The following is a 26,714-nucleotide window of genomic DNA, read 5'->3' as shown; positions in this document are numbered from 1 at the left end:
AACAACCGTCGTGTTCCGTCGTGGGCCGCCTATGTACCAGCGCCGCGGTATCTCTTTCAAACAACCCGCAGCCCCAACCTGCAATCGATACACAATACCCCTTGATTAGACTGGTGGAACACTTACTGGCTTTGGACTACCCGTAATGACTGGGACCTACAGTCTAACGTGCCCTCCGAAACACGGTCATTGGTGTCCAACATATACTTACAAAGTTGCATTGGTACTTGCCTGGCTTGAATCGATCCATACTTGAGAGGTTGGTTCTTTACCCAGTAGGCCACTACGACTTTCGCGAAAATATATAGCAAGTTAAGAAGAACGATTGTTTTTGAGGACTGTCTTTTGCAAACTTGACCTTCAGAAAGTGCTGATTTTCAGCCTACTTTGACTGAATTAGTTTTTTCTAATTTCCGCAGACAAATAGTCCGTTTCAAAGGGCACAAGGAAGTGATGTATCGCGCCCCCTGCGGCCGGCGGCTTCGTAACGTGCGGGAGTTACACCGCTACCTCAGAGCCGTGGCCTGTCGAGCCTTTTACCACCTATGTTAGGGTCGGCTTCCAGTCTAACCGGATGCAGCTGAGTACCAGTGTTTTATAAGGAGCGACTGCCTATCTGACCTCTTCAACCCAGTTGCCCGGGCAACTCAATACCCCTTGGTTAGACTGGCTTCTGACTACCCTAAAAGACTGCCAAGGATGTTCAATGACAGTCGGGATCTACAGTTTAACGTGCCCTCCGAAACACTGTCATTGGTGTCCAAGATATACTTAGAAAAGTTGCATTGGTACTTGCCTGGCCTAGAATCGATCCATACTTGAGAGGTTGGTTCTTTACCCACTAGGCCACCACGACTTACACCACGATTTTCAGCCTACTTTGACTGAATGACTTTAATCTCATTTTCGCAGACAAATAGTCCGTTTTAAAGGACATAATCAGCCAACTGCGCAGGACATATTATAGTGCACGCACATTTGCTTGGACACAGGTGCACTCACTGTTCCTTAACTCTCATAGCCCGATGTGACGACAATCCGAAACAACCGGAGAGAGATCAGGCGCAAGACCGACATTTATGTTGTTTTGGGGGGCTGTCTTTTGCAAACTTGACCTTCGAAAAGTGTAGATTTTCACCCTACTTTGACAGAATGACATGTATCTCATTTTCGCAGACAAATAGTCCGTTTCAAAGGGCATAAAGAAGTTATGTACCGTGCCCCCTGCGGCCGGCGGCTTCGCAACGTGCGGGAGTTACACCGCTACCTGAGAGCCGTGGCCTGCGATCTGCCAGTCGATCTGTTCGATTTCCATCCAGCTACGCACTGTTTGGCTGAGTTTGTGCTGAATAAGTGTCGGGTTGGGAAGAAGGTGAGTGGAACTTTATTTGTGAAAAATATTTCTTCATTGACTTAAAAGATATACACGGGGTGATAAAAGTAATCAAAAAAAATATAGTCAATTATCATATTAGACCGAAAACACTGCTAATTCATGCCAAATAACAAATCAAATCGTTTATTCGCGTTCATGACGCACAAACAAAAACGAATATACATATAAAAGCAAAGAAAAAACAAAACAGGAATGAAATAAAAAAAAAACAGAAGAATATGGTAAAAAAGGAAAATATGCGTCACAATCACGCGAAATGGCCAACAACAGTTAGAATACATATTATTTTATAATTTTGTTACAGATTAGTAATATATTTTGAAAGATATTATTTACTAGGCTCGCTAATATTATGTTTTAAATACGTATTATTAACCGACTATTTATAATAGGCTATTTGAGCCCCTAACCATTCGGCTTTATGGGTATTTTTGTATCATACGTATTTTAAAAATAAGTGAGTTTTGTATTTCTTATTACGTCATCTTAGAGTGAAAGCCTTGGAATTGCATTTTTCTTTGGTTTATTACGTTTCGGGGTAGATAATTTCGCAACACCTGCAAAAATAGGTATTTTATACTTACGAGTTTTTTGCATCATTTTACTCTTTTCATTCCTAATAAATAATCTGATAGCAGCTTGGCATGGAGGGAGACAGCTTAAACTTGACTCTTTTAATACCTAATATATAAAATTAATGTTCACTTTTTCCCAGCAAAAACACATAGGAAATGGTGAAAAGCGCATTTTGGGGGTCGTTTTTTGTTAATTTTGACGTCCAAAAAGTGATTTTGAGTTTGAAATATTAATTTTTACTAAATAATAATGTGTCTAGGACTTGTCACACGGCAAAGAGAACGTGCCGGTGCCGTGCGTGAACTACTACGACGACTCGCTGCCGGAGTTCTGCTCGTACAACACCGAGCGCACCCCCACCGCCGGGGTGCCGCTCAACTTGGACCCCGAGTTGTTGTGCCACTGTCATTGTACCCAGCATTTAGAACAGTTCATTGAGAACCTCCTTTTTGGGGAGTCGGATAAATTCTTTCACTTTTTCTCAACAAAAACATAGGAAATGGTGAAAAGCGCATTTTGGGGGTGGTTTTTTGAAAATGTTGTTGTTCAAAAAGTGATTTTGAGTTTTGGATTATTTTTTTAAGTAAATAAAAATGTGTGTAGGCCTTATCGCACGCATCATTCGTAGCAGTTAATTGAGAACCTCGTTTTTGAGAAGTCGGATAAATTCTGACACTTTTTCCCAGTAGAAACACATAGGAATTAGAAGATAGGGCGTTTTGGGGACTGTCTTTTGCAAATTTTGACGTTCAAAAAGTGTTTTTGCATATGAAATGGTAAAGTGGGCGTTTTGGGGGCTGTTTTTTGAAAATGTTGACTACCAAAAAGTGATTTTGAGTTTGAAATATTGTGTTTTTACTAAGTAATAATGTGTGTAGGACTTATCTCACGGCAAAGAGAACGTGCCGGTGCCGTGCGTGAACTACTACGACGACTCGCTGCCGGAGTTCTGCTCGTACAACACCGAGCGCACCCCCACCGCCGGGGTGCCGCTCAACTTGGACCCCGAGTTGTTGTGCCACTGACATTGTACCCAGCATTTAGAACAGTTCATTGAGAACCTCGTTTTTGGGAAGTCGGATAAATATTTTCACTTTTTCCCAGAAAAACACATAGGAATTAGTAGATAGACCGTTTTGGGGGCTGTCTTTTACAAATTTTGACGTCTAAAGTCATTTTCAGTTGCAAATATTGTGTTTTTACCATATAATAATGTGTGTAGGACTTATCGCACGGCAAAGAGAACGTGCCGGTGCCGTGCGTGAACTACTACGACGACTCGCTGCCGGAGTTCTGCTCGTACAACACCGAGCGCACCCCCACCGCCGGGGTGCCGCTCAACTTGGACCCCGAGTTGTTGTGCCACTGAAATTGTACCCATCATTTAGAACAGTTCATTGAGAACCTCGTTTTTGGGAAGTTGGATAAATTCTTTCACTAATTCCGAGCAAAAATACATAGGAAGCAGTGAAAAGCGCGTTTTAGGGGCTGTCTTTTGTAAATTTTGACGTTCAAAAAGTGTTTTTGCATATGAAATGTTGAAGAGCGAATTTTGGGAGCTGATTTTGGAAATGTTGACGACCAAAAAGTGATTTTGAGTTTGAGTTTCTTTGTTTTACTAAGTAATAATGTGTGTAGGACTTATCGCACGGCAAAGAGAACGTGCCGGTGCCGTGCGTGAACTACTACGACGACTCGCTGCCGGAGTTCTGCTCGTACAACACCGAGCGCACCCCCACCGCCGGGGTGCCGCTCAACTTGGACCCCGAGTTGTTGTGCCACTGAAATTGTACCCATCATTTAGAACAGTTCATTGAGAACCTCGTTTTGGGAAGTTGGATAAATTCTTTCACTAATTCCGAGCAAAAATACATAGGAAGCAGTGAAAAGCGCGTTTTAGGGGCTGTCTTTTGTAAATTTTGACGTTCAAAAGTGTCTTGCATATGAAATGGTGAAGAGCGAATTTTGGGAGCTGATTTTGGAAATGTTGACGACCAAAAAGTGATTTTGAGTTTGAGTTTCTTTGTTTTACTAAGTAATAATGTGTGTAGGACTTATCGCACGGCAAAGAGAACGTGCCGGTGCCGTGCGTGAACTACTACGACGACTCGCTGCCGGAGTTCTGCTCGTACAACACCGAGCGCACCCCCACCGCCGGGGTGCCGCTCAACTTGGACCCAGAGTTGTTGTGCCACTGTCATTGTACCCATCATTTAGAACAGTTCATTGAGAACCTCGTTTTTGGGAAGTCGGATAAATTCTGTCACTTTTTCCCAACAAAAATATAGTTATCGGCACGAATCTTGAGCTCTGACCTTCACCTGCGCAGAAGTAATTTATTGGGTCCCTTTTGTGGTATGAAGTGAGGTGCGGGGGCGGGCTACAGCGGTGATTGGCCCGCTGTGCATCGCGTCATAGCCGTCGCTCGGGATTGGTTCTTTGCTAAAAATCACTTCTGCGCAGATGTAGGTCAGAGCTCAAGATTTGTGCCGATAACAATACATAGGAAGTGTAGAGTGAGCGTTTTGGGGGGTCTTTCTCTTGTAAATTTTGACGTCCTAAAAGTCATTTTGAGTTTGATTTTCTTTGTTTTACTAAATAATACTGTGTGTAGGACTTATCGCACGGCAAGGAGAACGTGCCGGTGCCGTGCGTGAACTACTACGACGACTCGCTGCCGGAGTTCTGCTCGTACAACACCGAGCGCACCCCCACCGCCGGGGTGCCGCTCAACTTGGACCCCGAGTTCCTGTGCGGCTGTGACTGTGTTGATGATTGTCAGGTAAACTACCCATTTTGTATATTTTGTGTATTTTTTATGTGCGTTTTTGTTATTTACATACAGCCATAATAGTTTCTGAGACGACAACGTAAACGTCCCTTTTTCTAAATCATTTGTTTAATTATAAAATTGAACGAAAACTGTTGCATTGTGATTCCAGTAATAGGGTCCCGATTTATTCTTTTTGTACAGAACCTCAAAAAGTAGCATGATAACCAGTTTTTTGATTTTTATTTTTCTATGTTCATCCAAAAAGAACTTTTTTTCTGAAAGTTATTATTGTAACTTTGATATGGTTTTTTGGGGCTTAACTTAACCTAAACCTACTTTCTTTGATATCAATTTAAATAAATAAAATAAAACAGCACTTTCACACTAGCAGGTTTTCCATTTGCTTTTTCACAACATATTTTTTCAATAACACCAAAAATACCCATTTACATTTCAGGATAAATCAAAATGCGCCTGTTGGAAGATGACGCTAGAGGGCGCTCGCACGATCGGTCTGGAAGGCCCCAACGTGGGCTACGTGTACAAGCGCCTGCCCGAACCGCTGCCTTCCGGCATCTATGAGTGTAACTCTAGGTAAGTTATCATCATCATCATAGTCGTCATCATCATCATCATTACTATCACCATTGTCATTATCATCATCACTATCACCATTGTCATTATCATCATCATCATCACTGTCGTCATCATCATCACCATCATCATCATCTTCGTCATCATCATCATCATCACTATCATCACTCGTCATCATCATTATCATCATCATCATCATCGTCAAAATGCGCATGTTGGAAGATGACGCTAGAGGGCGCTCGCACCATCGGGCTGGAAGGCCCCAACGTGGGCTACGTGTACAAGCGCCTGCCCGAACCGCTGCCTTCCGGCATCTATGAGTGTAATTCTAGGTAAGTTATCATTATCATCATCATCACTATCATCATCATCATTGTTGTCATCATCATCATCATAATCGTTAGCATCATCATCACTATCATCATCGTCATCATCATCATCACCATTGTCATCATCATCGTTGTCACCATCATCGTTGCCACAATCATCATCAGCAACATTATTATCATCTCCGTCATCATCATTATTATCACTATCATCGTCATCGTCATCATCATCGTCATCACCATCATCATCAACGTCGTCATCATCATCATTATGATCACTATCATCATCATCGTCTTCATCATCACTATCATCATCATCATCATGAAAATGCGCCTGTTGGAAGATGACGCTAGAGGGCGCTGGCACCATCGGTCTGGAAGGCCCCAACGTGGGCTACGTGTACAAGCGCCTGCCCGAGCCGCTGCCTTCCGGCATCTATGAGTGTAATTCTAGGTAAGTTATCATTATCATCATTGTCATCACCATCGTTGTCATCATGGTCTTCATCATCATTATCATCCTTGTCATCATCATCATCGTCGTCGTCATCATCACTATCATCATTGTCGTCATCATCATAATCATCACTATCATCATAATCATCATCATCACTATCATCATTGTCGTCATCATCATCATCATCACTATCATCATAATCATCATCATCACTGTCATCACCGTCGTCATCATCATCACTATCATCATCATCATCGTCATGCGCATGTTGGAAGATGACGCTAGAGGGCGCTCGCACCATCGGTCTGGAAGGCCCCAACGTGGGCTACGTGTACAAGCGCCTGCCCGAGCCGCTGCCTTCCGGCATCTATGAGTGTAATTCTAGGTAAGTTATCATCATCGTTATCACCATCGTCATCATCATCACTATCACCATTATCATCGTCATCACTATCATCATCGTCATCACTATCATCATCATCATTGTCATCATCATCATCGTCGTCATCATCACTATCATCATTATTATCACTATCATCATCGCTATCATCATCATCGTCGTCGTCATCATCATCATCTTCATCATCACTATTATCATCATCATCACTATCATCATCGTCATCATCACTATTATCATCATTGTCATCACCATCATCATCATTGTCATCACTATCATCATCATCAGCGTCGAAATGCGCATGTTGGAAGATGACGCTAGAGGGCGCTCGCACCATCGGTCTGGAAGGCCCCAACGTGGGCTACGTGTACAAGCGCCTGCCCGAACCGCTGCCTTCCGGCATCTATGAGTGTAATTCTAGGTAAGTCTCATTATCATCATCATCGTCGTCATCATCACTATCATCATTGTCATTATCATCATGATCATCTGCCTAACCTGTTCAAGTGTGTTGGAGTCAGCTTCAAGTCTAACCCAATGAAGCTGTGTACCAGTATGTATCTGACCTCCCAAGACCCAGTTTCCCCGACAAGCCGATATCCCCAAGACCAGTCGTCAGACTTTCTGGATTTCTGTCTACTTGTAACAAATACCAAAGTTTAGAGCTTATGAGTAAATCACATGCACATAGTCAATTTAATTATATGGATTTCTAAATCTATACTAATATTATAAAGCTGAAGAGTTTGTTTGTTTGTTTGTTTGAACGCGCTAATCTCAGGAACTACTGGTCCGATTTGAAAATTTATTTCAGCTCTTTTTATCCCGGTACGGGAAGTAGTTCCGCGGGATGCGGGTAAAGCCGCTGGTTTCTAATATTTATGGTTGAACAGGGATTTTTCGGAGTATATAAGCCGTTTAAATTTTTACATAAAAACTCAAAACTGAAAAATAATAGTATCTAGATTATTTACATTGATAATTTGTTTGCAGGTGTAAATGCAAGAATACGTGTCTCAATCGCGTTGCACAACATCCACTGCAGTTGAAGTTACAAGTAAGTTTTTGTAAAGCAATAATTGGTGTTTTATTAGATTCATAAAATAATATATTTCTTTATTTATTGAGTTTTTTTGGAAAGTACAAAAAAGGTGCACATGGCCGTTTTCAATTTTGGTGAAAGTTCCATTTCCTTTAATACAAACTAAAAAATTATAAATAGCACAAAGGCAAAGTTATTTAAAGGAACTGCAACTTTAACATTGCTTTATTCATACTTACCTATTTACTACAAGCGGTTTTGCTCTCGTACAACTTCCTGTACCTGGGTAAAATACATTAAATAGTGTACCTAGCTTTCCAACAGAGAAATAATATTTCAAATCGCATCCGTAGTTTTTAGGCTTTAACATTTAATTCTGTGATCGTATTAAAGAAATGTTTCCTTTTTATAACATTATTTATGTACTATTTACCAGGTATTCAAAACGTTAAACCGTGGTTGGGGCATCAGAGCGTTGAACGACGTGCCAAAAGGCTCATTCCTGTGTGTTTACGCGGGAAATCTGCTCACCGATGCTACTGCTAACTTGGTAAGATGTCATATGGTTATTTTGATATCTAAGTTCATTTTGTCATTTTTGTCATGCCTATATTTTTTTTACAATAAAAACATGTATCAACAAAATGTTAAGTGAAAAAATAGCACTCCAGTGAAAATCTTCCCAGTATTCAGTCATCTAAGATACCGCCAATCTCCATTCATATGAATAGATTAGACCGTTTTCCCATGAAAGTGTAAAATAAAACACACATATACAATTAAATATTAGTATCAGTAGTACCATAATTATAATGATAACCTGTCGTCAAACTGCTGCCAATTGGTCAAATCGGTCCTTAACGGTCGGTTGCACCATGTAACTATACCCAGCTGTCAAATTGCACATTTGACCAATAATCGGCAATTTTACGGCTAAATACTGTTCAAATATCTTGGCCTTAAAATATAGTTTATTTGTGTTAAATATTTATTTATTTATTCACAGGACGGTTTAAACGAAGGCGACGAATATCTAGCGGAGTTAGATTACATAGAAGTTGTGGAACAAATGAAGGAGGGATACGAGGAAGATATACCCGAAGCCGACAAGAAATTAGATAGGGTAAGTTTTTTATGAGTATAAGCGTCACATAGATACATACACGCCCAAAAGTTAGAACCTTGTAGCCTTACTACATGTATTTATTTCAAACGCAGCTAATTTTATCATTACATATAACTATATGTTAGGTTCTGTACACTCGAACTATCTTTATCGTTTGTAAATACTGCCTATATAAGGATAAAAATCCAAGTTATTTAAAATATTTTTGGGCCCAAATTAAAAATTGAACGAAAATTCAATTAGAAAACAATTATTGTTTCAAGAAAACTGTCGTTTATGTTGTCGATGTTAGTAAGAAAATTTATTACTTTTATATTTGTGACAGTAGTTTTTATTTTTATGTAACCTCTATTAGAAAGTGGTTAAATAGATTCTGCTCATTGTTCTGATTAAACTATTTTTTAGTTTTACGCATATAAAAGCATGTTGTATACTTACTAAGTTTTTTTTATGTTACAGAAAGAAGGAAAAGACGGAGACAGCGATGAGAATGAGACTTCATCTTCTGATGAAGAGGATAACGCGTCCAAGACTGACAAGGAAGACGATGACTTCAGGCCCGGACATATTGGCCTAGGCCTTACTGAGTTTAAGTGAGTGTTAGGGCCTATAAACTTTTATCCGGTTCCAGATTTTTTTGAAAGATTATATTATAGATAGTTCAACTCAGATTTGCGCGCGGCCCTATGTGTGCGTCGGCTTGTAAATATACAACTTTCATTCGTGTGACAGTGACGTCGTCCGAGGATGACGTGTTCTCATCGCTTTTTGTTATAGGTACAGTCGTTTACGAAAATGTCTAGTTCTTCACGGAGAAAATGTTTTAAGGAGTCAGGTAGCGTTTCAAAAAAATGAAACAACATTCAAAGCTTTTTATTATTACATTTTACAGTTTATCATTATTTTCTCATACGGCTTTTCAAATTGACATTGACAGTATCTAAGAAATAAATGAAGTGAAATATCTAAGATGAATTAAATACTCCTTACATATTTTCTAGCTCGGGGTACGCGGACAATAAATAAATGTGTGGACTAAGAATGTAAAAAGACCTATAATTTAGTATAATAATGGAAACAAAATGTGTGTTCGCATAATGACCAAAATCGGAAATAATGAAACTCAAAATGAACGTTTAAGTCAAATTGATGAAGGGATGTTGGGTAATACTTGTCGACATGTACAAAAGAAAAAAGAAGAATACTATAGACATTTTGACATGGAGTCAGAATTTATAATAAACATTGGTGAAAGTAGCGAATCCGAAAATTCATCATTTGATTTTTCAAGTAGCGATACAGAATCATTATAAATAAATAAACTAAATTACGTAATAACTGTACTTTATACAGCCGTATACAACCCCTAAATAACTGTATTTGTACCCGACTGTACCTCTTGTCACGCATACAAAGTCACTGTATATGTACAAGGGTTACCCACACATAGGGCCGCGCGCACGACTGAGTTGAACTTACTATACTAGTTTCGTAGGAACTTCTCCACACAGACGGATAAAAAGTTGTATTTATTTATTAGTGAGGGACAAGAAACAGTTACATAATATGACTATCACTATATTTTTAATCATGGAATTTCTTGCCCGTTCTTCTCCGTAGGAAGTTACTTTTTGAATGGGCAACTAGAATCAAACCTATTTATAATTTTTGACGTTCTTAAGTGCTTGCAAAGGCCTAAATGAAATATTTGATTTGATTGATTATAACATACACTTATTTATTATCACCCCCGAAAAATGGGAATGAATTTATGTAAATTGGGTTAATAGTTCCTGAACAAACATAATTTTATTTTGTTATTAGTATAGATAGATAAAGCTGAAAAATTTGTTTGTTTGTTGAAACGTGATCTTAAAAATTATTTCAGTGTCGGAATCTGAATCGCGAAATAATTATGTCAGTGTTAGATAGTCCATTTATTGCAGAAGGCTATAGGCTATTTTATCCGGCTGTGGGAATTAGTCGTGGGTGTAACTACTGGTGGACGCTAGTAATATTACAATTTCATTTTATAATGTCAGAATTGTAGAATATTGAGTTTCAAAAAACATACTATTTTTTTACAGTAAACGTCTCCGTAAACGTGAGAGAAACAAAAAAGATAAAGAAAAGTCTGAAACAGACGAGAAAGAAAAGGAAAAAGATAGCAAAGATACAAAAGATAGTAAAGATAAAGATACGAAGGAATCGAATGCGGACGAAGATTGTATCACTATAAGCGATGATGAAGAAGGTATGTAATATAAAATCTAGATTTAAATTACCTGCCTAGCCTTTTCCCAACTATGTCGGGGTCGGCTTCCAGTCTAACCGGATGTAGCTGAGTACCAGTGTGCCACAAAGAGCGACTGCCTATCTGACCTACTCAACCCAGTTACCCGGGCAACCCAATACCCCTTGGTGAGACTAGTGTCAGACTTACTGGCTTCTGACTTCCCGTAACGACTGCCAAAGATGTTCAATGACAGCCGGGACCTACCAATTTCAAATTTTTAATAGGTTTTAATGTGAATGTTTTTTGTTAACAGTGAGAGAACCGTCTAGATTCAATGTGCAAGCTGGTATGGGAGCTAGCGAGTTCATTTCTAAATACAAGTAAGTATACCTGTACAAATCATTACTAATATAAAAAATAGGAAAGTAACTCTGTCTATCATAAATGCGGAAATGACTATCTCTCCCTCTAGTGGGGTTTCACGTGAAATCAACTGATCTGATTTAAATGAAATTTGGTACATAGATAGCCTAAGGCTTGAGCCTGAAGTGATTTAGATTCAATTTTTGTTCCTCCTCCTCTTACTTCCTCGTAAATTACTTGAAAACCTAAAAAAACCGTTTATTAGTTTTAAATTAGACATTGGGAAACACAGGCTGTTTGATTTCTTATATCAATATCCAAAGCCCAAGTTCACTGACACTGTAAATGTCAGTTTTTCTTACAGATCACGACTAATTGAGAGCCTTCTCCTTTTTGGGAAGTCGGTTAAAAACAACTGTTGATTTTCAAACCTGAACGTGAAAATTCAAAGTAAAGAGTTGTTTTAAGAAAACTGAAGCTTATATTGTCCGTGAAATTGTATATAAAAGTACTCATTTTGCCTATTATTTTTATTAATACTTGTATATATTTTTAGATCGGTCCGCACTCTGTTCGGCAAGGACGAGGCGTGCTACATCATGGACGCTAAGGTTCAGGGCAACATCGGCAGATATCTTAATGTGAGTTACAAATATCGTGTATTTACTTATCTATTAGTATTAATGTGAAGAGTTCGTATGTTTGTACACTAAAGACTCTAAAACTATCGAATTGAAAAGTTTTTTTTGTACTGTTGGGAACCTACACTGTCCTTGGGTAACATAGGCAACTGCATTGGGTACTTTGTCCTGGTACAGGAACTATGGAAAGCGGGTGAAACCGCGGGAAACAACTAGGCTATACTTAAATTATAAAGCTGACTTTTCAGTTTTATATAGCACATTTGTTATAAAGAAACGCTACTATTTACCTGGCAAATAAATAAATTTCATTTCATTTCATGTGTGTGCTCCTAGAAGCTACTATAAAATATGAACCTATTAGATTAATATCAGATAAAGATAAAGATAAATTTATTTGTTAAAAACATATGTTATAAAGGTGTTACATTTATAACATATGTAAATCAGAATTATAAATATTCAACGTGCATGTTAAAAATATTTAAATGAAACTTTGCTCGTATACCAATTATAACATGACTTCTTTTTATCCAGTTGCGACAAGTTGCTACTCAATTAACAACAATTTTTCATCTTTTCCAGCACTCCTGCTGCCCAAATGTGTTCGTACAAAACGTATTCGTCGACACTCACGACCCACGGTTTCCTTGGGTGGCGTTCTTCGCTCTTTCTCATATAAAAGCCGGTACGGAATTAACGTGGAACTACAATTATGACGTGGGTTCTGTTCCCGGGAAGGTACTTTACTGTCACTGTGGAGCGCCTAATTGTAGGGGACGACTTTTGTAAAAAAGGTTTTTTTTTTTTGGTGTTAATATTAGTATTAATTAAAATTTGTCGTTTGTATAACAGAAAAAATTGCTTAAATTAATTTTTAGTCTTTTTTAATATAATTGTTGAACGCAGTGTAAGTAATAATTTTCTGTACTCCATTTGAAGTAGGCACTTAACTAATCTCTTGATATACTGGGCTATCTTGATATAGGACTTTTTACAAAAATACATACTTCACGAATAAATTAGTGTTTTAAATAATGACCCAATTAACCTTTTGAACGCCAATGTCGGCTATAGCCGACATGAGCAAGCGTGCCCTGTGCGCCAACGACGGCTATACTCGACAAAAAACAGAGTGCTTAGTGCGAGTTTTCGTGAATTTTTTTACGGACTCACATGAGAGCGCGTATACTAAGATTTGTATGCAGTGTTGCCAACTTAGTGGATTTTCCACTAATACTGGTGGTTTAAGTCCCCTATTTAGTGGCGAAATGTTGAAAGTACTGCGGGTCAAGTAGCGAAATGTAAGTTTTGTGGTACAACTTTAAGGAGTTACTATGGAGATTTGAAGTCTCACGGAATGTCAAAAAAGCATCTACAAAACAAAAAGGTGAACGACTACTATATAATTATATTAAGTACTCATTCATTGGTCAAATGCGTAACTAAACAATTTGTGAAACTACTACGCCGATTATAATTTGTGAAGGATTCGGATCGGGTCGGATGAATTGCTAAACAGATGTAATGCTTTGTCTGTTTTAATTTTCTATCGTTGCCGAGTTACATCTTTGGATGATTAAATTGTTTTAGGTTACAATAAAATATAAACAATATTTTTTTAGTGGTGAATTTGGTGATTTTAAAAGTTGACTCTGGTGGTAAGCTTCTACAACTGTTGGCAACACTGTTTGTATGGAACAAAAACAGGTTCCAATTTTTGACACTAGGTGGAGCTGTTTTTGTTCCATACAAATCTTAGTATACGCGCTCTCATGTGAGTCCGTAAAAAAATTCACGAAAACTCGCACTAAGCACTCAGGTCGCAGAAAAATACAAAATAAACCTATTCAATCATTACTTTTATGTATTTTTTAGTAGATATTTAATTAAGATTTTCGGGCTTGGCGTACAGGGCATAGGAATACCGATATGGCGTGGCGGTGAAAAGGTTAATAAATAAATTCACTATCCGGAAGACGCTGGATGCAGGTCGCCTCCAACAGGTATCTGTGGAGATCTAAGGGGGAGGCCTATGTTCAGCAGTGGACGTCCTATGCACGAGATGATGATGATGATGATGAATAAATAAAATAAATTGATTAAGTAATTGTATTTACTGCATATTTATTTACTGAGAATATATTTTAAATGAGTTTTTACAGAGAAAGATTGTTTATCTATACTTATTAATATTATAAAGTTTCACTCAAATGGAGTATAGAATCTGTTTTTTTTTTTTGAATTATTTCTTAATATTGGCTTATATTCTAGTCTATAAAGGATGTGAATTTCAATATTGTTGCTAAGAATCTTCGTCGTTCACGATTGGTTGTCTCGTTTGATAAAAATATGCCTTTTTTCCCAATTTTATTTGGGGTCGGCGCAGCATGTTTTCTTCTCTCATGCTCTTCTATCTGCCGTCATCTCGCAAGTAATATTCTTTCTAGCCATATTGACTTTTATACAAGGCTAAATTCATTTTATTATGATTAAAAAGCTTGATAAATTAATGATCTGTCTAAACTTCTTGTTATGTTCAACTTTAAGACTCAGTTTTTTTTGACAATATGAACGTTTTTTTTCTTAAAACATGTTTACATTAAAAATTTAACGCGAAAATTCATAGTAAACAGTGGTTTTAAGAAAATTTACGTGTATGTTGTCAGAATATTTATTTTATTTTTTTTTATTTTTATTTTATTTATTAGGGATAACAAACAATTACACACTTATTAAAAATCTAACAAAATGGTTAAGTAGTATACATCAGTGTGCAACTCACGACGTTATCCACAGCTGAAACAAATAGTAATGTACATCATGCACGAGTAGTTAAAACTAAAATTACAGACTATGAGAAACAGACAATTTTAAACAAGTGAAGCGAAGTAAAACATAAGAAGAAAAAAATGTATATATGTATATCTAAAGCAATGATTGACACTATCTTTTTATAGTTTTAGTGAGAACATTTCTAAATTGACTATGTGTAAAAGAAAAGTCTAAATCCAGATCCGAGCACAAAGTATTATAATTTTTTACCATGCGACACAGAGGCGCGCGCTGTCCAGCGTTAGTACGGCTGGAAGAAACAGCAAACAGTGGACGAGCGCGCACCCCGCGCCTATTGACGGTACGGGGAACTATATAACATAATTGATTAGTTATATCTGAGCAATCATACTTGTTGTTACACAAATCATATAGTAGCATTGTTTCTAGGAACGTACGTCTTGCCTGTAGGGTAGGAAGTTTATAGAAATCTAATAATTTTTCATAGGACATAATTTTGCGGTAGCACCGATAATGAGTAGCTTTAAGAAATTTGTATTGTACAGCTTCAAGATTTTCAATATATATTTTGTAATAAGGGTTCCATATCTGTACACCATACTCTAACTGTGATCTTACGAGTGATTTAAACAAGTGAATATAAGTATTACAGCGTTTAAAATCAATCATACACCTCATAACAAATCCGAACATTCGAAATGCGTTACTTATAATTTTATTGATGTGTTGATCAAGATGTAGCTTGCTATCTAGTAGTACTCCAAGATCCCTAACTGAAGTTACCTTTTGTAGTGGCACATTGTCTAGGTTATATGTCGTCTGAAATACATTTTTCTTTTTGGTGAATGTGACTGCCAAACATTTTGAAAAACTGAGTTGGATCTTGTTTCTTACGCAGTAAATAGAGAATCTGTTTAAATCTTCCTGAAACTTATGGCAGTCATCAATACTCTGTATTTTTTTGAAGATTTTCAGATCATCAGCATAAAGAAGGAATTTAGAATTTTTAAAACAATCGTCTATGTCGTTAATAAATAAGATGAACAAGAGGGGACCCAGTATAGATCCCTGGGGCACGCCGGAGGTAACCCTAATGGACGTCGACTCATGACCTTTGATAACTACTTTTTGAGTTCTGTTTGAGACATAGGATGCGAACCAGCGAAGCAAGTCACCTCGTATTCCATTGTAGGCTATCTTTGTCAAAAGAAGTTCATGATCTACCTTATCGAAAGCTTTCCGAAAATCTGTGTAGACAGCATCAACTTGTATTTGTTTGTCCATACTGTTAAACAGGAAATCAGTGAAGGTCAATAGATTTGTTATAGTGGACCTTTTTTTAACAAATCCGTGCTGTTGTTTTATTATTACATTATTTAATATTGGACTAATTTCGTTATGGACAAGCCTTTCAAAAAGCTTCGATAAGGCAGGCAAAATAGAGATAGGACGGTAGTTTTCAATGTCGCTTTTGGAACCTGATTTATGAACAGGTGTTATATGTGCTTTTTTCCATATCTCTGGAAATGTGCCCTCCGATATACATTTATTAAATATGATATGAAGGGGTACACATATACTATCTGAGGTCATTTTGAGGTAATATGCCGATATCCCGTCAGGTCCGGGGCCCTTGGTGGTGTCCAGTGATTGTAGGGCCTTTAAAACTTTATCAAGGCTGAATGATATACTGCTCAATAAAGTACAGTCATCGTTATAGGCATTCGTCGGTAACCAACTATTTAAATCAAAAGTCGATTCCTCATAGACCGAATAAAAGAAATCGGAAAACATATTACAGATTTTTGTAGGATCACTAGCGCAGTTACCTTTATAGGACATATTAGAGGGTATACCAGGATTACCCTTACGGTTTGAGATGTAACTCCAAAGATACTTAACGTTTTTATTTATATTATCCTCAACCGAATGAATATAATTATTGTAACTTTTTTTACATTCCGCTTGAAATCTACGCCTAAGCAAGGAGAATTGCTCGTAATCTGATATGTTGTTGTATGTTTTCCATTTTACCCAAGCGTTATTTTTGTTTTTAAACATGTGAATCAGCGACTTAGAGAACCATACGGGGAATTTCGTTGATCTCTTAATAGTTTTTGGAGCGTAATTCTTGATGGTGCGAAAAATAACATCATACAGTGCGTTTACTGAATCATCAGCTGACAAACCTTTGAAAACATTTAACCAATCAACGTTACACAACTCCTGATTTATTGAATCATAATCAGCTTTATACAAATTGTATTTCGTTAGTGTCGCCCGCGGAAGCGTTCGTATTAATTTATATTGGAAAGTTAAACAGAAAGGGGGGTGATAGCGATCCACTGGTAAAAGTTCAGACTGTGGAACATGCAAGCAGCAGTCGTGATTACTTATAGCCAAATCCAGAATGCGCTTCTTGTGGTTTCTCAAGGAATTAAACTGAAACGCATCGATTAGCGACATAAAATTTACTAAATGTTCACTAGCAAATGAATTACTATCACAAAGCAATGCCTCGGAGTAGTTATTAGAGGGAAACCAGTTTACGTCCGGCAAATTATAGTCGCCAAGTAAGAATATTTCACTAGAGTTATACTTGTCAATATTAGTCAGCAGGCTTTCAAAATGTACGGAATAAACATATTCGGGAGATTTTGGAGGAATATATGTTACACCAATAAGGTATTTATGATTATTGTCACCTGGCAATTGTATAAGCAAATGTTCAATATATGAATCCATGGATATTTCTGTTGACAAGTAAACTGCGTTCAGGGTTTTCATGACGGCTACAAGCACTCCACCGCCCTCCTTTTTATTTGTAGCGGCGCGATTTCTGTCACATCTAAAAACCTCATACCGTTCATCTATGAATTCGCTATCGAATATATGTGGAGTGAGCCACGTTTCGGTTAATATAATAATGTCATAGCTATTGGCTAATATATTCATATATAATATGTTAAGTTTAGTACGTATACCCCTACAATTCTGATAATAAATAGTTAAATTATCAAGCATTACACATATTGAAAATTAAAAAAATATACATTCGGCAATATAGTAATAATAATAAAGTATTAAAAAGTGAACTGTTCAATATATTAAGTGCTAATCTCAATATCACCATAGAATTGTGTAACAACTGTAAAATCGCTCCAAGACACATATAATAAAATAGGCTAATAACAAATACTTTCAAACCTTCAATGACCCATACAATTAACATTTCACTTACGTCATTATAATACTCAGATTTAAATGTAAGACTATTGTTCCTGTTCACATACAGTACCAGTTCCAGATTTAATTTTACATATATCTTCTGGCGATCGTATAGCCAATGCTGGTGAGTTATCGGTTTTACGAATAAGTACCGTACCATGTTTGATCCAGACGTACGTGAAACCATGCTTTTTGGCTGCATCGCGACATTCGCGAAACAACAATTTTCTACTCAAGGTTAAGTGTTCGTGCATGTAGATACGACTTGCTTTATCAGAGAACCCAAGTTGGTCAGAATTGAGGCCCTTTGCCAATCTAAATGCACTCAGTAAGTTGTCCCTCAATATTCGAGAACTCAGCTTGACAATAATGTTTTTTGGTTTATTGTTATCTTTGAGTGCGTGTGGGACACGATGAATGGCAATAATGTTCGCTTGACCCAAAGGAAATTTAATGTTAGAACAGATACTCTCCATTAGCTTAATTAAGTTCTCGTTCCGTTTTTCCGGGACATTGCTTATTTCGAGGTTGCAGCTTCTAGCCTGTTGTTCTAATGAATCTATCTTAGACTGTAATCCATTCACAATGTTATTAATAGAATCAAAATTAATCGCCTGCGAAGAAACAGTTTCAAACTGCTTTTTTAAGGCGTTATGCGCATCGTCGGTAAACTGGATAGATTCTTTCAACTCAGAGATATCTTGGGTAATAAGAATGTATTTGGAATCCATGCCTGATATTCTGTTCTCCAAAACGGCGTGGTTGTTTCTAAGAGCATTAAGTTCTTTTTTCATCTCTGTAGCAGTTTGTGTTAAGCTGGATAGGTCCGCCCGAATGCTGGTCACATTCTCCGATATCTTCTTAATGCTATCACTCAGTTCGTCACGCCAATCATCAAGTTTTTTATATATTATCGCAGAAAAAGTGTCAATTGCATCTTGTATTTCTGATTCCGGCTTTTTACGCTTGCGATTGTTGGCGTCTTCCACTGAAGTAAGGCCGCTGCTTGGCCGTGCGAGTTTTTCTGCCGCAGTTGAGATGTTGGAAAGGTCGGTATCCGAACGACTTTTAGGCGGCGAGTGCATCATGGTTGTTGGTAGCAGTTTTAAGTAAGTAACAAGAACACCGCAAGATGACGCACGGTTGCGCCTAAAGGAAACAGGTATTTTGAGCCGAGCGTCTCACTGTACGAGTGGTCGAGCGGTTAAGGTTCCGGACTGCAAGCGCGACGCACAGCGCGCCGCGAGCTCGAACCCGGCCAGCCGCAACAGCAACTCTTTCAATATTTGTTAAATATAATTATATTTCTTACTTCGTGCACAAGCAGGATGGCGCAATACAGATTCAATGATGGCGCCGGTGATATATGGGCACCTCTGCAAGATAGTAAGAGAGGTACCGAGACTTCTTCAGAATAACACTTCACAACGCCAACTCAGATCAGCAATTTAGCTCAACGATACTGACAGACGTGCACTCACGATGAAGACCAAAACTAAAACGAAAATTTAGGTTTTAATGTTTTAAATAATAACTTATTATTTAATCAAATTGTACTGTTGTCAAAATATTGTAGTCAGTGTTAGGCCTAGACTCCACCAAAGTGGAGCGGAGAAAAGATTATAAATTTAAAGTTCACCTACAACTAGGGCTGCCATCCGTCCGGGTTTCCCCGGATTTGTCCTCGTTTGGAGGCCGTCCGGGCAGGGTTTCAAGAAGTGTCCGGGGAAAACCCGGACACTTTTCATGTAAGGAAGCACCTCATTGAATTCAAGTATATGTTAATAGTAAATGGATTACAAATTAGGTATTATTTTGTTTAAAAACAATCATACTCGTTCGGGGAAATAATGCGATTTACGCCAAATGTCCGGGTTTGGCGAAATTCGAGATGGCAGCCCTTCCTACAACCGTTGTTTTCAGAAAAATGGGCATAAGTAGTCGGTGATGAGACTTTCGGATAACGAAATTCTATTGGTTGTGTAAAATCTTCTCCGCTTTGGTGAAATTTGGGCCTTAGGTTAAGTTAAACTTCTTGTATATTATGTAATCTGTTAATGACTGTGTACTTGTATGAGTAAAAATAAAAGGACATTGAAGAAATCCTGTTTCTAATTTGTTGTCGTTTTAATTTTTAACTAATATTTCTTCTTCCTCCTGCCCTGTTCAAAATTTTATCTGGGGACGGCGCAATATGTCATCCTCTTCCATTTTCCCCTGTCACTCGTCATACTGACACTCACTCCCTTCCTATTCATGTCATCTTTCAGGCAATCCATCCATCTTTTCTTAGGTCTTCCTCTCCATCCATTTACATTCATACCTAGCACACACTTTGTAACTAACTATATTTATTTTGTGCTAACGTTCCGAGATCCCAAAGCAAAATTGCTATATGCAGTCTAACCGGATGCAGCTGAGTACCAGTGTCTTACCCATTTTGTTAATATAGTAGTTTGTTCTAAATTACATAAATAAAAAACAAAAATTCATTCATTAATCAATTTTATTCACACTTTTTGCTTAAAATTCATTAGCATACATAATTGTAATATTTGTTTGAAATTATTTTGAAATTGAAGATTGTGACGTCATATAAATCATCATCCTCCGAGCCTTTTCCCAATCATGTTGGGGTCGGCTTCCAGTCTAACCGGCTTCAGCTGAGTACCAGTGCTTTACAAGAAGCGACTGCCCTATCTGACCTCCTCAACCCAGTTACCCGGGCAACCCAATACCCCTTAGTTAGGGTGCTTACATAAAGAAACAGGTTTCCGGTACAGATAAACCTGTACGGGTAGGTACCGATCAGTGCAGGTATAATATTTCAATACAATCCTATTCACTCACTTATAAAGAAACAGGTAAGTTAAACAACCTGTTTTTTATAAGTGAGTGAGGCCTTGATATCTCCGATCATTATTTTTTTTGTGTCTACAATCCAGGCATGATAAGCGATATTATACAGCGTGTTTTCCTTGCTGAGTGTGTGTTCAGCAGATGTTGTCTATAGCCCCGGCATGATATAGGCGATGTTGTGCAGCGTGTCCTGCAGTACGGGCGCGGGCGGCGCGATGGCGGGCAGCGCGCGGCACACGCTCAGCAGCGGCGCTAGCGAGCACAGCAGAGTGTCTAACAGCACTGATACGGAACCTGATACTGCTATTTGGCCCTGTAGACAAAATATTTTATTTAGAAAAAACATGTATATCAATCACCGTAAGTGTCCGTTCAGACAGACCGGCTCGGAGAGTATCGGCGCGCATTTTTCTTTTCACACAGACCGAAATCGGCTCCGATCGGCTGCGTCAGCTGCGTGAGATGCAATCGGAACCAAACGTCTGCAAGACCGACAAAAAGTATGCGATCGGAGCCGGTCAGCTCCTCTTATTATTTCACAGAAAGCGCCTTCGAACATTCTTAATGACAACAAACGGGGTGACGCTAATGACAGCTAAATAAAACCGTTTAAAAACAGTGTACATGCACGTGCATACATCTGACCTCCTCAACCCAGTTACAAGGACCGACTGCCTATATGACTTCCTCAACACAGTTACGAGGAGCGACTGCCTATATGACTTCCTCAACACAGTTACAAGGAGCGACTGTCTATGTATATGTTACCCGGGCAACCCTATACACCTTGGTTAGACTGGTGTTAGACATACTGGCTTCTGACTAAACGACTGCCGAGGATATTCAATGCCAGCTGTCACCATTCGAAACACAGTTGGTGTCTAACATATACCTAGAAAGTGTATATAAAACTATATATCTCCATATATGAGTGTATACACACCTCATGCTCCTTGAGCCTCTCGCCGATGATAGCGAGACTCTCGCCCAGCAGTCGGAGATGCGCCGCCGTCGATACCGGCGGCAAGTCCACACTGACCAGCAGCCTCCACAGCCACTGTGCAGCGAGGCTTCCGCTCTAGCCGGATGTAGGTAGTACCAGTGTGCCGCGAGGAGCAACTGTCTAACCTCCTCCACCCAGATACTAGCAGCGACTACCTACCTGACCTCCTCAAAACAGTTATAAGGAACGACTGCTTATCTGACCTCCTCAACACAGTTATAAGAGCGACTGCCTATCTGACCTCAACAACCCAGTTACACGCGACTGTCTATCTGACTTCCCCAACCCAGTTATAAGAGCGACTGTCTATCTGACCTCCGCAACCCAGTTACTAGAAGAGATTGCCTATCTGACCTCCTCAACACAGATAGAAGGAGTGACTGCCTATCTGACCTCCTCAACCCAGATACAGGGAGCGACTGCCTAGCTGACCTCAACAACCGGATACAGCTGAGTACCAGTGTTTTATAAGGAGCAACTGCCTATCTGTTACCCGGGCAACCCAATACACCTTGGGTAGACTGGTGTCATACTTACTGGCTTCTGACTGCCCGTTACGATTGCTGCAGTTTAAAGTACCATCCGAAACACAGTTGGTGTCCAAGATATACTTAGAAAGTGTATATAAAACGATATATTTCCATATATTTGTATTACAAACCTATGGAACCTAACCGAACCATCGGGTTGCCCGGGTAACTGGGTTGAGGAGGTCAGATAGGGCAGTCGCTCCTTGTAAAGCACTGGTACTCAGCTGAATCCGGTTAGACTGGAAGCCGACCCCAACATAGTTGGGAAAAGGCTCGGAGGATGATTTATTAGTAATACACACCTCATGCTCCTTGAGCCTCTCGCCGATGATAGCGAGACTCTCGCCCAGCAGTCGGAGATGCGCCGCCACGTCCACAGCGCCGCAGCCCGTCACGCGGTACATGCCCGCGCTGCACAGCGTCGATACCGGCTGCAAAAGGAAATTAGTAACGTTGTAAATAAAAAGAAAATCATTTATTCTAAGAAAGCTAAATATCAGCAGTTTTTGATCATCAGGAAAAATACAAAGACCACTCCCAAGAAGATTCATCTAACTAAAACTAGTGTTCCGATTTAAATAAGATTTGACACACAGATAGTTTATACTATACACTGTGCTGTAGACTATCCGTTATCTATCTTTCTAAGGCTATATAGACTTGAAAAATTATGAGCCATCTTAACTTTTTTTTAATCTTTACTTTAAAAACACTCAATCCTTCTATATGTGAGAGGAGGCCGCAGCCCAGCAGTGGGACGATACAAAGGCTGATAATGATGTAAAGACTTACCACTACAGCTTGTGAGGGCGGCGTGACGGGTGCGGGCGGAGCTCGCGCGGCTCCGCGCGGACGACCGGGACCGGCTGAAGACAGCGGGCGACCTGGCACAATGTATAAGTTAATAATACTGCTTTTTATAGTAATATTATAAAGCTTCAGGAACTGGCCTGAATAAAAACACCTATTCTTGCCCATTAAACTTTGTGAATAACCCACCTTGTGACTTTCTACTATTTATTTATTTATTATGGAACTATGTGGGTTCCCAACTTTTGAACTCATTGGATGACTTTTTTACAGCCAAAGTTAAAAATAAACTCACTTGGGTTAGAAATAATAATTTTGTTAGTAGGCTGGTTGCTCTGCTCCTTCTGCATGGCAAACCGTTTGGCTTTGCGCTTCCATAGATACCGCTCGTTGTAGTTTACCTGTTAACATAAATTTTATATGTATTATTAATGTGAAAGTATGTGGTGAAATGTTTGTAACGCTTCCACACTAATAACACTGAAACGATTACAATGAAATTGCACATGGAGATAATTGTATTCTCACTGGAGACAGGTATGAGCTGAGTTTATTTGTTTGAACGCTCTAATCTCAGATACTACAAGACCGGATAAAAAAAAATCTGTGTTAAATAGCTACTTATTCCCACAGAAAACAGATTATACAGTGGCGGAAGCAGTGACAACTACTTTTATCCAGACAAAAATTTAAATATACTAGTGTACTTTTTAACCAATTTCAAAAAAGACTAGAGTCTCCTAAATTGTTTAACAGCTTGCAATTGCCAGCAATTGCTTTTCATATATACAACTAGGCCCCGCCTGCGGTTTCATCCACATTCCTATTAAACTTCTTCTAAGAAGCAAATATAACATATTATTATAAACTTTTACTCACATTAGACCACATCTCGCCTAAACGCTTGGAGATAGCCGAGAAGTCCATATCGGGATGTTTGCGTAACAACTCGTTACGTGCTTCCTTAGCCCACATCATGTATGCTGTTATGCGTGTTTTGCCTTTACAACAAAAAAAAATAATGTTATAGTTCGCGCCTAACTTTTATCACCTTATCATAAAGCGTGGTTTTAAGAAGTACCTGCTTTAATAAGGTGGTTCGTCATCAACTTTGTGAAGCTGTGCAAGAACTAATTTGAAATACAACCAAATACACCCAAAATTACTAGAAATATGTTATAATCGGCATTCCTACGATTTTAAAAACCACACTATTCCGTCAAATTTTATACTGATGGTGTAGCCTCTGTTGGCAATCCAAAGTAAATAAATAAATGAATGCGATCACACCTGATATCTACCTATACTCTAATCACGGAGCCATAAGCCAAATGGTACACAAACCATAAGAAGGGTTCTTTATAAGTCACAACGTAAGTAGTGAACATATTTTGTTAAAAATAACCGTGGATGTTATACACTGACAACATTAGAAATTATATTTTAGAACGATGTCTGTCGAACTTATGTAATCCTTTCAGACTTATTTGAAATCAAATATAATGGATGCCGTAATTTTGGCTCACGGCTCGGTGAATAGGGTACAAATAAAAACTTTATTTGTTCCCACTGCTACATTCATCTTAAATGCATTTTCATGAGAAGACAGGTATTTCATAATGTCGCCTTTGATTGATTTGCAAAAATACTGATATAATCCTAAATTCAAGAAATAAAATTACCTTTATCCTTCCTCTGAGCCTTAGCCCTACCAATCACCCTCCCATCTTTAACTATCAGTTTCTTCTTGCTACTCTTCTCCATCATATAGAGGGAGTTAGCGGGAGTCCGCGTGGAGCCCTCGTCTGATGCTGAGCTGTCTGACTCCATGCTGCAATTTTGTGGTTCACCACTTTTAGAAGAAAAGGGGTTTTGTGATTATTTTGGTAAATAAGTTTTAAAGTAGGAATGTTGATATTTTTAATGATTTGTATACATAGAGGCAGGTAACTTAAATAATTACAAAATAGCAGAGAGCCTCAAGGATTATTCTTAGAGGCTCTTGTTATGTGACTGAGTCAATCCTTAGGGCCCCTTTTTAAAGCTAAGTAAAAACTATTTATTTTGTGACTTGAATATGAAAATACACTGTCAGTGTGTTGTCTTAGGGGCGGAGTTGTTTTAACAAAACAGTAATTTTAAGAAAACTGATATTTATAAGGCCTAAGTAGGGTAAGAATAGTTTTCAAAGGGGATTGAAGCGACATTAGATTTAAACATTAATAGTAAGGGACTACTGCAAAATGATTTAGTTCTGTAAATGTTTGTCTTTTACATTCAATATGAACTTTTAACCAAAAATCTTACCTATCAGCATTTTCTCCAGGATTATCATAATAATCGGATTCACTGCCGGAAGCAGTGCCTGCTTCCTCAACCTGACGCGAAGGGGTACTCTCTTGCTGCTGAAATTCAGTCTCTTCCTGCCTAAACCCGACAAACGGCTTCACAGGAGTTTGACGACGATATCTCGTCTCAATATCATCAGGGGACTCAAAGTCCATTAATTTAGAACTCTTCTTTCTGACACGACCGCTGCGAGAAATTCCAGTGACTTCCAAATCTGAAATTTTCGTCAAAATTCAATATTTTTGGAGGGAATTCTTTGCACCTTATTTTAGCACACAATTCTTCTTCTACATTATTTTATTTAAGTGTATTACCTTCCTGCATGTTGTTTTAGTGTGTTAAACCTTATTATGAATAAAACTTTAGATTGGATTATTAGATTTGCTTTATTTTTCAGTAAATAAATACGACGACGAAATGCAACTTGCACGCAAGTTGACAGATTGATAATTTTGAATTTGACATAACGCGATACAATAGTGAAAAGGTCCATTCAGCCTATGCATCAATATTTGAATAGAAGGCTTTTGAGCTGCCAATATAACCTCTTTGGAGTTATTAATTTTTGTAAAAGCTGGTCGCTGACGGTCTGTGAATATAACAGAAATTACGTTAAATTGTGGGTTCTGACTGCCATTTCAACGTCTTTGGTAATAATTCATAGTAAAGTAAACCACTGAAACTGCGCATTCGGTGGTTCAGAATGACAGTTAATAAGTATGACACCAGTGGAGCAGTCTAACCAAGGAGTTCCCCGGGAAACTGGGTTGAGATAAGACAGTCACTCCATGTAAAACACTGGTACTCAGCTGCATCCAGTTGGACTGCAAGTTGACCCCAACATAGCTGGGAAAAGGCTGGGTAGATGATGCTTAAAACTTTTTCTAAATGATGATTTTCGAAATGAAACAAACATAATTTAACATCAATATTTTTATTTGAGTAACACTGTCTTATTAAATGTACATACATATTGGAATATTCAAGTCTATAGCATTGCAAGACTGAAATCTAAAAACTTTTGGTGAAAAACTTAAAACCAGTATTTTTATAAATATTAATATAGCGATCTCAAACAACTTATTTATTAATAAGGCGTAAATTGCACACTCCTTTACCTTTAAGTCGGTTAAAAATGGAGTAGGAACTATTTAAATTTGTATTGCTTGAAAAAAAAAATGTTTTTCATCTATGGCAACATTATGGTATAAT

The 26,714-nt window shown here is 38.3% G+C and overlaps 3 protein-coding genes across 7 annotated transcripts in view; 1 reads left to right on the top strand and 2 right to left on the bottom strand.

Moving 5' to 3' along the window:
- Positions 1-12,907, top strand: part of Egg (eggless) — a 43,295-nt gene extending 30,388 nt beyond the window's left edge. For 3 of the 5 annotated variants that reach the window (XM_064042758.1, XM_064042757.1, XM_064042756.1), the window contains 11 exons: positions 1,177-1,372; positions 4,587-4,754; positions 5,203-5,339; positions 7,513-7,576; positions 7,998-8,111; positions 8,568-8,684; positions 9,147-9,280; positions 10,775-10,941; positions 11,237-11,303; positions 11,843-11,927; positions 12,513-12,907. In XM_064042758.1, coding sequence (XP_063898828.1) covers positions 1,177-1,372; positions 4,587-4,754; positions 5,203-5,339; positions 7,513-7,576; positions 7,998-8,111; positions 8,568-8,684; positions 9,147-9,280; positions 10,775-10,941; positions 11,237-11,303; positions 11,843-11,927; positions 12,513-12,719 — 1,456 coding nt within the window. In that variant the 3' untranslated portion in view covers positions 12,720-12,907. Of the gene's footprint in view, positions 1-1,176; positions 1,373-2,850; positions 3,005-3,194; positions 3,411-4,586; positions 4,755-5,202; positions 5,340-7,512; positions 7,577-7,997; positions 8,112-8,567; positions 8,685-9,146; positions 9,281-10,774; positions 10,942-11,236; positions 11,304-11,842; positions 11,928-12,512 lie in introns of those variants that run through there. The other 2 variants (XM_064042759.1, XM_064042760.1) reach the window with 2 other exon arrangements.
- A 5,088-nt stretch (positions 12,908-17,995) lies between these two features.
- LOC126054638 (uncharacterized) lies at positions 17,996-19,039 on the bottom strand. The gene has a single exon (XM_049840960.2). The coding sequence runs from the start codon at positions 19,037-19,039 to the stop codon at positions 17,996-17,998; it is 1,044 nt and encodes a 347-aa protein (XP_049696917.2).
- Positions 19,040-19,918: 879 nt separating this feature from the next.
- On the bottom strand, positions 19,919-25,950 carry LOC110382318 (HMG box-containing protein 4). The gene is made up of 8 exons (XM_064042761.1): positions 25,817-25,950; positions 25,461-25,716; positions 24,836-25,005; positions 24,033-24,154; positions 23,449-23,554; positions 23,136-23,227; positions 22,646-22,774; positions 19,919-21,123 (listed from the first exon to the last, which is right to left on the bottom strand). Exons 1-8 carry the CDS (start codon positions 25,824-25,826, stop codon positions 20,959-20,961), a joined length of 1,050 nt encoding a protein of 349 aa, XP_063898831.1. The 5' UTR covers positions 25,827-25,950; the 3' UTR covers positions 19,919-20,958.
- Positions 25,951-26,714: the final 764 nt, after the last annotated feature.

Source organism: Helicoverpa armigera, chromosome 29 (assembly GCF_030705265.1).
Source record: "Helicoverpa armigera isolate CAAS_96S chromosome 29, ASM3070526v1, whole genome shotgun sequence".
Classification (NCBI taxonomy): Eukaryota; Metazoa; Arthropoda; class Insecta; order Lepidoptera; family Noctuidae; genus Helicoverpa; species Helicoverpa armigera.
This window is presented reverse-complemented; position numbering and strand designations above follow the sequence as displayed.